The 13209-nt window shown below is 47.6% G+C and overlaps 1 protein-coding gene across 1 annotated transcript; it reads left to right on the plus strand.

Moving 5' to 3' along the window:
• Positions 1-4804: 4804 nt before the first annotated feature.
• Positions 4805-5466, plus strand: T265_14654 (hypothetical protein; the record flags this gene model as incomplete). The annotated part of the gene is given in 3 exon segments (XM_009174632.1): positions 4805-4921; positions 4968-5249; positions 5254-5466. Coding segments are annotated over 3 exon segments (612 nt in total).
• Positions 5467-13209: the final 7743 nt, after the last annotated feature.

The following is a 13209-nucleotide window of genomic DNA, read 5'->3' on the forward strand; positions in this document are numbered from 1 at the left end:
GGTCACGGTTCTTGACCTCGAAGATCTCTCAACTCACAGACGGCATGTTGATCAGGTCGAATTCAATCCTAGAGGTCAGTTTGGCGACAATACGTCTGGTGCTTCAAACACTGATGACCTTTCTGATTCTCTTACAGATGGGTCTGAGGAGCATGAAACAAACACTGAACCTGAAAATCCGACGTTGAGAAGATCTGAACGTTTGAGGCTCCAACCCATTAGAGACTATATACACCCGCACGCTCATTCAACGTGTGGTGGATGTGGTGAACATTGACTCTATTCATTCTGTTTAGTGTATTTTTATATGCCGTTGTTTTACGGTGCGATTGATTGTACGCCTGCGATATTCGAGGATATACGATATTCATCCGTCCATATTAGGACTTCTATACTACGCGTACATTCGGTAGTTAAGATACCAACCACTATTCTAATTATCACAGAAACATTGTTGTGAAACGCTTTGTCAAGTAGAGGTACACCAGCGTTATGTTTTTGTATGAATGAGTGGGCTGTGGGGCCGAACAAGTATTTCATTCATAACGCATATTCAAACCCACCATTTGATATGCGTGCGCTGCGCGTGTTTAGGGAATACAGAATGGTTCGGAACAGTGAGGAACCAAGCCTTCGGTTTGGTTGAGGTTAGTTAAATCCCGTCAAGGCAAAGCAGCAGGCACTAAATAGAGTTGCCAGAGTTACTCAGGGATGGGACCAGGCTTGAAGAACTAGGAATAATTTTGCTGGGTGCAAAAGCTTAAGGCCAGAGGAAGTAACTCAACCATATAAGTGCAGACGGGCTTGAAGACAATTAGGATGGCGGGCGCTAGACATTCTCTGCAACTCAACAAAGCTTCTGAGAGTGGGAGATGTGGTCGCAGGAAGTGAACGTCCGCATAAGAGATAGATAAGGTGGTAAGTTATAGACAAGAACACTTGGGAGGGTGGTTATGGCACTTGTGGGTTAATGCTAAGGGGTTCTTGGTGGTGAGTGTAAATGCTAGGACCTAGTAACAGGACGGTCAGGGTGAGTGCGCAGATTAGAAGGGCTTGGGGCCTATTTCAAAAAAGTGTCTAGCGTAAGCTGAAGCGCGAAAAGGCGCTCAGCTCCGTGCTGCTGGTGTTGGGCTCGCCTCGGTTGAGTTATGCACCTGGTAATGCCATAAGCCACCGATGAAAAAACTGGCCTCTTATCTGTGAACAAAAACAAAAACAAAAAATTAGAAGCTCGCTTGGGATAGCCCAAAGATACTCTGCAAGTGCCCATGGATGTACCTGCCTTCGTCAGAATAGATGTTACACCGCGCCAAAGTTCATTTCGTCATCCAACCAGAGAATACATCTACCCGCCGTTCCCAGTGGTCAACACTTTCTATGGACGATCTACAGATTAGAGCTGATAGCAGTACTTCGGGGACCAGTAACTATTTCTTTTGCACACACGTTCTCTACTGGTATAACCCAACTCATGTAATAAACCCCAGATTATCCAGTTATCTTAGAAGTCAACTCCCGCCAGCCCTTATGCATCTGATTCCGATATCACGTTTCTACGCGCTTTTGTAGGCTTTCACTAGATCCCTTGTAATGTAATGTCGTAGGTTAGCAAACTCAACCCCTGGTCGCTAGCCTGCTAAGTACAAATCTTTCTATCTCCTGCTCTATGTAATCGCCTGTCATCACCCTAATTGCAGCAGACGTCAATTTTTTTCTGTGTATATTTATGCATATCCTCCTTTTCCCTCATCTTCCTAAGCTTTGAACTTCGGAAGTGCCAATTTTGGACAACCTGGTTAGCTGATATCCACTCCACCTGGCCCATGATCTACAACTCTGGGATCACCAAGCGCACCAAGAAAACCCTACAATCCTATATCGGCTTCGTTCCAGCTAGTTTCCACGACCATGCTGAAATGAATACCGCTGCTCAATGAACTGCGTCCCCCCCAGCTGAATCATCTCAAATGTGACGTCCGTCACGGGGCTGTCCAAAAACTGAAGCGTGTCAGTCAAATTATGGCACGGCACTGCCATACTCAGTCTGATAGCACACTCGCAACTGTTCCATCCCTCCTCCCAACCGAGCCCTCTTGCCTACTCGTTTTATTGACCCCAACTACCACCATGAAATTCATTCCAACCTGATGGACTACTCGTTCGAATTGGACCACCTCCGTGTCCCCATACATCCCAACACCTGCACTTGACCTCCCTACGTCAGTGCAACCGGTGAGCCTCCTTGTTCTTAGATTGCACCATACTTTTGAGACTAAACCTGCCATGTTCTCCCAATTCGAATTATCCCGCCTCCACCTCCACTTCAGCTCGTCGTGACTCCGGCTATTTACCCAACTGCCCAAGGCCACTCGTGGCCAGCAATGGTTTTCTGTTTTAGTTCATGTCAGCCGACTGAGTATTTGAGTTCGTCGGACCTCATGCCCATTGTTCCGTACAGGTTGCGAAAGAAACCTGTTATTATTATTTCATCATATACTTCTCACTATTCATGATATTGTCCCCTTTTCGTGGAATCCCCACTATTCGCAAATTCCCCAGTCGTGCCCTATTCTGGCTGTAAACGCATGAGCATGCCAACGGTATGCCACCCACAGGTTGGGAATAAACATTATTATTATTATTAATAGAAAGGTCGGAATCGATGGCCTTTCCAAAGCCCACGTGAGATGAGATAGAACGGATATGAGAGGGAGGCTTGTTCGACAGCTTGGAATACAGGCAAAGGAAAAAGGTTTGTCTAAAGACAGTTCGTCATGTCGACAATGGGTGTAAACATCCAGGGTTACGGTTATTATAGGGAGTACAAGAAGAATAATCAGGGCAGCAGTCAGCTATGTAAGCCCGCTGGTAGGTTAGGCGATGCAGGAGGCCTAGATTTAACCTAATGCGCCTTAGCCATAATAGATGCAGCCCAAGTGACAAACAGCAAAGACGATACGGTAGTGAGGATGACACCGGAAACAGGGACTTAGTAAACGGGCGCTGCACGTTCTCCACAGCAGTCCAGAGTGCTTGCGAATACTGTGAGGCGAATTCAGAGCTGTATTCAAGAACGGGTTCTTGCTTATCGTTTAAAGATGGCAATCATACATGATTTATGATGAAAATATTGGGGAATGTAAGCACAGAGCTTGCGAGCTTTAGCCACTGTACCTTGCATATTGGTTGAAGCTAAATGCGCTGGAATACTAAAGGCTTAGGTTTCTCACTTCGCGAAGAGTAGGAATCGAGTGTCCATTAAGAGTAAGAGTCCAGGGGGAGTTTGGAATCGATGTATCAGAGCTTGTCATTTTGGAACAGCGAAAGAACGACAGATGTTGGAGGACCAGAGTGACAAAGAATTCAGGTCAGACTGAATGTTAACAAGAGTAGAAACAGAGTCACAGGCCCTAAACGTGTCTGCTGTCTTAATTTCATCAGCGACCAGAAAAGGGGATCCATGGGTGATAGAATCGGTGACGTTATTGGTGTATAGTAAGGAAAGTAAAGGGCTAAACACACTACTCTGAATAACTTCACCTGAATACCCTCAATAACTCCTACACATAGCTCATAGTAATATTTCGCCAAACCACCCCGGGTTTGGCGGCAACAAAGATAGTCAAGCAGATTTGGCTCCTTATACAGAGCGCATCCCAACAGTGCAATTTGGGTTCAAGTGAATCATAAGATTGGCAGAAACTCGGGAACTGCGCCTACCTGATGAGCCCCAAGAAGGGCGAAACCGGTCGTGGGCTGTCGGATAATTTTCAGCAACCTTGTGAGTGCTTTCCTTTATGAAAATATACTGCGATATCTCGAATGCCAACTGAATGATGAGGCGGCCTGTGTGCAGCACATTCAGTTGTAGAATATCATAAACGAGAGATCCATTCGAGTCTCTCGTGAAAACCAAAGTGCCTTATATAACTTAACTGTTTCAGGGGGTCCCGGTTTCGATCCATCCATCGTTGACTGCATCTTCCGGACGTCTGTGCACATCGGGATTGAGAACAAATGGAAATCGCTGGGCAAACCACTCTCAGCTATGAAGTGACTTAGTACTGCAACACCATAATGTCACCGGGGGGTAATATCCAGATAATAATGACAAAACTTAAACTTTCAACCCAAAAATGTTACCCCGTCGTGTCAGCGGCAGAATACCCACCCAGGCAGTCGTCTTATCTTTCCCGGACGCAAGAATGCGTACATCTATGGGACATCAAGCAATGTAAATAACCCCACTTATGCCAGATAATGCATCAGTTGGCTCCACATCACGGAACCAGCGGCCCATCATCAGTACGTGAGACTGGGGAAGTAGCCATCTTTGCCTCTTGTATCGTATGTGGAACCAGCTGCGGCCATGACTACTTTAACCAATTTTGAAATATTCACATACGCTTCAATCCATTCGCTGTTGCCTTACTATCCATTTATTATCACAGTGGTTGATGCCGTCTAGCCCTTCATGCTGTGCGGCCATCACGTGATCTGGAGAATGACTTTTACCACGCGATTAATTTTATTCAATGGGCCTGCACAGGTTGCTCATGAGCTCGTTCGTATATGGGCACGGCACCATGGGTTCGCATTGAAGAGACTTACGACCAACAAATTCTTTGACCTCAGGGACACTCAGGGACAAAGGGCCGCGAGTGCGTGAGCATATAAACGGCTAGTACAAGTGTCCCAAGACTCGCTGAATTAAGTACACACATTGAACTGTGGTGTGTTTTAATTACCTGAGGTCACTGGTGGCGGCTGTACCTGGCGTCACGTTCTCCGGTGGACACTCGTGATGGTTCGGTACTCTTGGGAACCGAAAGACGAAGATGAGAGCCGCACATGTAAGGCACGCGTACCCTATCTTAGGGCACACTTCAAGAATACGCACGAGTGCGCTCGTGCAATTAAGGTATTTCGGCATTTAAAAGTCGTTTTATCAAATCTGAACTCCTTAGGGTATGACCTTGCAACGGGCGCAAACTTTCCTGAAGAACGTTATTGAAAAGAAGGAAATAGTGCCGTTCAGGCGTTTCAATGGTGGAGTCGGGAGACACGCGCAGGCCAAGGCATGGGGTACTACACAAGGCCGCTGGCCGAAAAAGTCAGCTCAGATGCTGCTACAGCTATTGCATAATGCATTCAGTAACGGAGTTAACAAGGATATCAAGGGAGGAGAAGCCAGTCGGCTGTACATAAAACATATCCAAGTTAGTTATTTCACCATTACCTCGAACCTCGTAGGTTAATCAAGCACCCGCGATGCGTCGCAGGACGTACCGTGCGCACGGCCGCATTAATCCGTACATGTGTTCACCCTGTCACGTCGAAGTGATCCTGGCTACAAAAGACGACTTGGTACCGAAGGTTTCGGCGAACGCCCCTCAACCGCTGAAAAAGAAAGAGTCCAAGAAGAAAATGAAACGTCAGCTAATGAAAGAAAGCGCTGGTTTCTGAGATGCCCAATAAAACCTTGCACGGAATATCGTTTTTTTGTCGGTACACTGGTCTGCTTCATTACAAGTTATTTGCGTAGCTGACGCCTGCCAAACAGGTTCGTTTCCGGAGCAGTCCCTCTTTAGTCCAGATTTACCCTTCAAGGAGTGTCACGGAGAGCTAGTGCTATTTTGAAGCGATGTGCTGTCCCGTTTTAGATAATACCGCGGCATATATGTAATGTGCTATTATCTTATACTCGCCATCTCATCCGTTCCGGTAGATCTTCATTTGATGGTTTATACCATTGCACAGATAGTTGTTTCTAGGACGCTTAAGTGTCGTCCCCTGGGTGTATGCTGCCAATTGTTCGGTACCTGACTCGACACTCACGTGTCACTCGTTCTACCATTGTTTGGGGTCTTTTGCCGATGTGTTTGCTGAAGTAATTCACCGGGACCGGTTGTATTCCCTGGAAGTTTGGCCTCCCACCACTACTTCACGGGACCCACTTACTTGGCTGGAACGCTTTTCGGCTGGTGGGTAATCGAGTTCATAATTAGATTGCACTCTAATCGGAGACGACCTCCGGAATGAACCAGCCCGATAAGCATAGCGTCAGACCCAAGAAGAACGACATCGTCTGCCTACTCTATCTGAGCGAATTCCTTGGGGTCATTTCTGTCCCATATGTATCGGAGGCGGTGAGTTTCCCGTAATCATGTATAAATGGCGAATTTGGAGAGGGAGAGAGAAAGGGAAAGACTTGGGTAGCGTTAGCTTCCGGTAGACCTGCACATCCTCGGGTGCTGGCCTACGATGCCTCAAGGAGGGCCAAAATTTTCCGAGACATCTGCCGCATGGATGTTACCGGAGTGCCTGACGGCCCACAGATTGAAAGGCGGATTTCAATTCAAGGAGGACCAACGTTGGTTGCTGTAATCAGCTTCGGTTTTTCAGAGTCCATCGGAGAGTGAAATTGTGATTGATCCGTCCTCTTGTAGGTCGGAACCCAGCTTGATTTTTACGAATCTGCCTCTTCCTGTGTACAATCAACCTTCGAAGAGTAACACCGGAGAGCACCTTCAACGCCACATCTACAAGGCTGATTCCACAGTGATTTTCAATGCTTGCGTAACTCTTTCTGAGGATTGGACTATCCGTCAACGTGTTTCATTCAGTGGGTACTTCTCATCCAATATTGTGTTAGGTATGTAACTAGGAGCTGTGTACATATCCCCGGGTCCTGGTGGCTTGTCAAGTTCCATGAGGCATATTTCGTAATTCATTCTTTCTGACGGTCAATTGAGGTTTTCCTTCTATTCCCCCTGTGTGCACTGTTTCCGGGGTGTTGCTGAAGGCCAGTTATACTGCCCTTCGAAGTGTTCAGTCCATTTTCCAGCCTGCGTTTATGCGAGTTGAATAACGAGTCGTTTGTCACTTGTCGTTACATCGACCGTTGATCTCTTTTCGCCGATCGATCGCAGCAAGTAGTATAGGGCATCACAAAGAGCATGGACCTTACTATTGTTTGACGGTTTGTGTATCTCCGTGACCAGTGGAATCATATTAGGTGGTATCTGTGTGACAGTCTCCCATTCCAGCTTAGTCAATGGTTAGAGGGATGGTGAACACAGCCTCCTGGCCCTCCAGGCTGGGGTTTATAAAACGCGTGTTCTATAAAAATAGCAATGCACCTGCGTTAATTACCAGACACCGATGCCTTACGGTCAGGCGTTTGAGTCAAAGGCTTTGGTTGTAGACCCTAATCGTCCTACTGACCAGATGTAGGCGCCTTGTTAGTATCCCAGCCCGCACCGCCAAGAATTGCGCACAAAATTATCTCATGCCACGTAGACCGCCGCGTGGTGCCACCAGCGGCACCGCCTTACTTGCTGAATAGAGGGAGGTTAAGAGGAGACATGCTAACGTTTGCGCCTTATACTTCCGCCTCCCCCCGCCCAAACTTCAATTCTTTCTCCGCAGGTCGAAGCTCTAGGATTGATCGTTTTGCTCGCCCTGCCTCACACTCAAGTGCAGCTTCTGAACGTCCGATTACAGTCACAACCCTGAACACTTCGAAGTATGTTTTCAAACTCCGAAAGCCCGTCTACTCAGCCACCTTCAATGTTCGCACACTGAAGCAAGCAGGTCAACAGCCTACCGCTCCTGAAACACCAGTATGAACTCCGACCATGCACTTGTGCGCTACTGCTTTTCGTCACACTTCAGGTCTACGAAAAATGAGCACCCCTAACCATCGAGAAGCTAGTGGACCTATTACCAAAACGAAACGCAGGACCGGTTCCTCGGACGCCTGTCGGATGGTCTTATGTCGGATAGTAAAGGCCGCTGGTAAAAGATACCCACAGTGCTACTCAGGACCGGAACTTCTGTTTGCGATACAATCCAGCTAATCTTATCGGAACACTGGATCACAGATGTATCATGTCTTTGCTGAATGCCCCGTGACAGATTCGCCCTGACCGCAACAACAACACCCGACACATCATCCGACGTCAGGTAAAACTCTGTCCGTGAATACCGAGGAGCTTGAGGGATCTGGAAGGCCGAAGCAATGGGAGATGCGAAAAATGTTGGGGTCGTTCACGGGCTGTTCCACGTGACTCGTTCGACTGAGCATCGAAGGCCTCTTGTCAGCGAAATTATTAGGAACTAAAATGGCCCTCTGGTATCCAGCAAAGGAGACGGTTTAGACAACACTACTTCCGACAACAATTTAGCTGGCCACCTGCTACCTCCAATCCGGGCTGCTGGTTTTTAACATAACGCCGAACTGTGACTATGGACCTCCCCTCAGCCTTTTTTGAATGTACATCTCTACTCAAACGTCATCGTGCTGCTGCTCCTGACGACCTTCCACCTGCTCTGTTCATGAATGGTGGTGGGTTTCTCAGCCAGTACCTGTCTAGCCTATTTGGGTCTATGTGGGAGAAATAATCCATAATAGTACAGAGTAATCGCAGTGAATGTGGTAACTGAAGAGAAGTTAGTTTGAATCCCGTCTTAACAAGGCTTCTGGCGTCACTGATCCTTTGTCGCCTTATGGCGGCTCGCGTGGGCATCAAGCGGGATTTCGCCCGGGTAGAGGCTCTGTTGACTACATCTTCACACTCCATCAGGTACATATTCAGATGACCCACAATCTTGAAGTTCCTGTACATCAATTGTGCGTTTGATTCTGTCGATCGGTAAGTGCTACCAACCACACTTGCTCAACAAGGTATGCCCCAGAGGTTTGTGAACATAATCTGATCCTTATATTTACATGCCTCTGGGCCTGTGAGTGTGTGGTGAGCTCTCCAAAAGCTTCCCTACAAAAAGTAGTATCCGACAAGGATGTCCACTCCCTCCATTCTTGTTCAGCCTCGTCGTTGATGAACTGATGAGGCGAACGCTGGATGGTCTTAATAACTGCGGTATTCAGGACCTTGCGTATTTGGAGTACGCAGACGACATCGCCCCACCTTTGAAGATCGAGGTGAAGCACAAGCCCTATTGAATAGACTAACCATCGTCTTGCTACCTTTTGGCATGCGCCTTGCAAAGCGCACTGTCATGCCTCAGAATTCAGCCTCCGAACATATCGTTTTTAATTCAATGAGAAACAAGAGTTTATGGCTCGACAGTGTCTATGAAAAAGTCAGTGTATGAGTCTCAAAGGCCCAAACCACCTTCGCTAAGCACCCGCGGTGCTCCTGGAACTGTAAGCAGTGGGATGCGGGATGCCATCTGCGCAATGATAATTTGGAACCTAGTATGTTAGATGTAATTATCTAAACACTTGTGTTGAGATGCCTGGGCGGACAACTGGTTTAGTGGTCATCTGTCAATGTCCGTGTTTATCGTTCGGTGCGCTCGAAGTAACCTTTGTCTGTCGGTTTACGACATCATTGGTAGCAACACCAGGGAATAACACTGATATTCCTCTGCTGAATGACCATCCGAAGAACGTGTCCACCACTTACAGTAATGCACCAGTAGTGGTGCTTATATATGGCCGAACCACCACAGTTGTCGCCGGGTTTTCTGTGATTGGCTACACAACCAGATTTCCGTTTTGTAATCACGACTCCGTAGACGCAATCCGGTACCTACAATGCTTCTGCGATGTCGGTGTTCAAAAACGGAGAAACCTCACACTGTCTGCAGAGACCGTCTCGCAACTGTACAACAATATAGCTCTTACTCTACATGTCTGACAGCCAACGCTTGCGTTGACATAAGCTGGGCGTCTCCGCAGGAGTTTCCGAGTTTCTGGCCTCGATGAAATCCCATTCCATCTGGTCAAAGATGGAAGTGAAATCCCCAGCTGTTGATTGTCCAACCTGTTCACCTCTGTATGGGCTAAGGGGTCCCTCCTAATTAATTGGAGCGAGCGATAATGGTTGCGGTTTTCAAGAGGAGTGCTCGCAGTGAGTGTGGCGAACAAAGGAGTCAGCTTAAGCGTTGTAACCAAACAAGTATTGCTTATTATATATCGTCTTGAGAAGGCAAGTGCTGACGGGAACCGAGAACAGCAGACCGAGACAGCAAAGGGCTGTGTAGACCACATCTTCACACTCCGTCAAGCGTTAGATCTATGGCATGCTTACAGGCGCCCTAGTCTTGGTTTTACCGAACGTTGAGAATGCATTCGATTCTGTGGACTAGTTGGTACTCTCCAACAAGTTTGCGGAAAAGGATATGTTCCGAAATTTCGTGAAGCTCATGAGGTTCGCGTTCACATGGAAAGGTTCTTAAAAGTCTCCCTACAAGTACGCTTCCACTCCCTCCATTTTTGCTTTTATCATGAAATCATGACGAGAGCACTAGATGGTCTGCAAACGACGTTCGGATCTCCATTTTTGAGGGACAGCACGATGCGCAAGTAATACTAGGATAACTAACCAAGACAATCCAGTTTTTCGGCGTGTATTTCGCGCCGCAAGCTGAGTCAATTTGCTGGACACGCAGTCTTCGAACAGGTCTTTAAGATATCAAGGAGTGATACTGGAAGTTGTGGAACGCTTCATCCCAGAAGTCGCTTTGGCTCTGATGGTAGTGTAAAAAATCGTTCAGCTGTAGCACCATTTCGGTGCCTAACTGTTGTGCGACCAGAAGAAAGCACGAAGGCTGCGATACTGCAAAGTTGCCCAAGCCTAGACAGGGGTATTGAGAGGCAGAGGTCGCATTCGAACCACGGTCAGTAAATTTGCGCTCTAGCCACCGTGACGGATGACGCCGACGTATCTGAAAGGTCTAAGCTCCTTTCGCTAATTTGAACCCATTGTGGAAGCATGGTCACTATCGGACAGTCAGTGTTAAGACTCGAGCTTCACTACCGTCCGTCACGCAGAGACGATGTCACAGCGATATGACGGTTTGTGTACCTCTGCCAGCCACTGAGCTATACTGAGGACGTCTGCGTGACACTAACATTCATACAAGGTTGGTCGCTGGCTAGAGGTCCGGCGACCACAGTCTCCTCCGGGTTATGGGTTAGGACATATGTCACGACCATAAAACAGTATGGATCGCATCAACACAGTTTAAACAATGTCCTTGACAGACAAACTAACGTCACATCGGCGCCATAGGTGTCGGAGATTGACAAAAGCAGTCCTGGCTTTTGTAATGTACTACTCATAAGGTTGCTGAAAATCCGTCGACAGCCCACGACCGGTTTCGCCTTTTTTGGGGCTCATCAGGTAGGCGCAGTCCCCGGGTTTCCGTCAACCTTATGTCCTGGCTTTCCCGATCCGATTCAAAGGCAAGCCACCTGAACTTGTACAGCTGCCCAGGTAAACAACTTTATCTACCACGTCGACTGGTTGTCTGCAAGCACAGGGGCAAGATTACTTAGTGGTCAGAGAGCGAATTTACTGACCGGAATGTCCGTGTTTCAAACCCGACCTCTTCATCTCGACTTGGGCAACATGGTAGTATCCCAGCCCTCGTGCCTCCTTCGGGTCGCATGGCAACTAGGCGCCTGGAGGGTGTTACAGCTAGTAGGATGTTTTCCTGTAAGCATGACCGTTGGGTTCGATCTAACCCAATCTTGGAGCAGCACTTTACACCTTGCAGGTGTAGATGGCAGATGGCGACAGACTTATTTACGGTATTTGAAATGATGTGAATTTTTGAAGGATCTGAATCCAGGAGAGCAATATCGTCTACGTACTCAATATCTGTGAGTGAACGTCCCGGTGCATTTCAACCCTTGATCGCGCGGCCTCCATATCGTGGTCCTTCGCAATCCACCAGCGTTTTCCCTCATTAATCCGGCACCTGATTATCCGATGTTTGGGAGATGCGCGTGCGCCATCACGGTCACTGGTTGCTGGCATGGCCGTTCTGGCAGCAACGAGATCTGATCTCGACGACATCCACTGTTCATTTAGACAAGTCAGACCGCTTGGGAAAACACTTCTTAAACTTAGAGCATAGTTCCTTTCACTCGCTTCCACTCCTTCAAACAGTCTTGGTCATCCACATTACTGCGTCTTCACTAGCTTTCCAGCCAGGTCATCTTGATAAGCCTGAGCTACTAAAACTTGACGAAGTTGAATGGAACTGCCCTGCTTTGGCACACGTTATGCTGATGGGAAGTGAAGTAATAACCGGGCCCGTACGATGGCATGATCAGAATCAAACTGCGTACTTTACGCCCTCCATGGGTGACTGATAGACACATGGGCCAATTGAATCCGACTGCATTACGGTTGGTGACCTTCCACAGACTCGATGTGAGTGTTTGTGTTGGAGGTTTCTACTGGCGAGGAACAGACGGTGATCAGCACACAACTGAAGCCATCGTTCGTCATTATCTGTGCGCTGAGTATCTATTCCAAATCTACTCAATAGTCCTAGACTAAGTCGGTCAATTTGAGCCGCTCACTAGCATTACATCTGTCCTCGGTGACCTAAGCAGTTGTGACAAACCTTGATAAAACCTGTCCTTCACAGTCTCAGAACTTGTATTTTGTGGCGTATGCCGGTATGGTTAATGAATATCTACCACATCGGCATGCATTGATTTCAATTGAACTGGACAACCGCACAGCGCCAAGCCGTCTTTACTGAGATCCAGTTCAATAAGACGCTTTCAGCTTTGGGGTTGAGTGCAACTTCCACACCGTAGATACCACGAGCCATTACATGGGGGTCACCACATGCCGGAATACAAATGTGGAACACCTGCGCACGCCCTAATGGGCTTAAGGTGAACAACCGAAGTGGGGATTTGTATGCCTGTTTCGGAGACACAACATTAATCGAAAGATCGGGAAGGCAAGGTTTCAGCAACAGATACGTGTTGCCCACTTTGACGTGGAGTACAGACATTAGAGGCTTCAACGTGGACCAACTCTTTTGAGGCTAGTAAATGATTATTTCGATTTATTTTTCTGGGCGTCGGTTTAGACATGGAACAGTGGCAAGAAGAGTGGCAGGTGGCTTGGTGTCACTGCATCGTTCGATGGTGGCGGAGGGGGTGTAAGGTAAGGTCAGTGAGCGAAGAGCTGCAGGGGCGAAGGATGCTTCCCGACTGTCTAGATCGAGAAAGGGGACCTTCTTGAGGTATCCTACTTTCATGACTATATAAACCATACCTTTGCATAGACCATTAACTCGTAATTCTCACGCTATATTTTCAGCTCATGTACTGCCGTTATTAGACGGTTAAAACGCACAATACGTCCTATTCTGTTTCTTTTCTAATCTTGTCCTGGAACTACTCGACTCTCACAACACCTACCTAGA

The sequence above is a fragment of the Opisthorchis viverrini genome, assembly GCF_000715545.1.
Source record: "Opisthorchis viverrini unplaced genomic scaffold opera_v5_238, whole genome shotgun sequence".
Lineage (NCBI taxonomy): Eukaryota > Metazoa > Platyhelminthes > Trematoda > Opisthorchiida > Opisthorchiidae > Opisthorchis > Opisthorchis viverrini.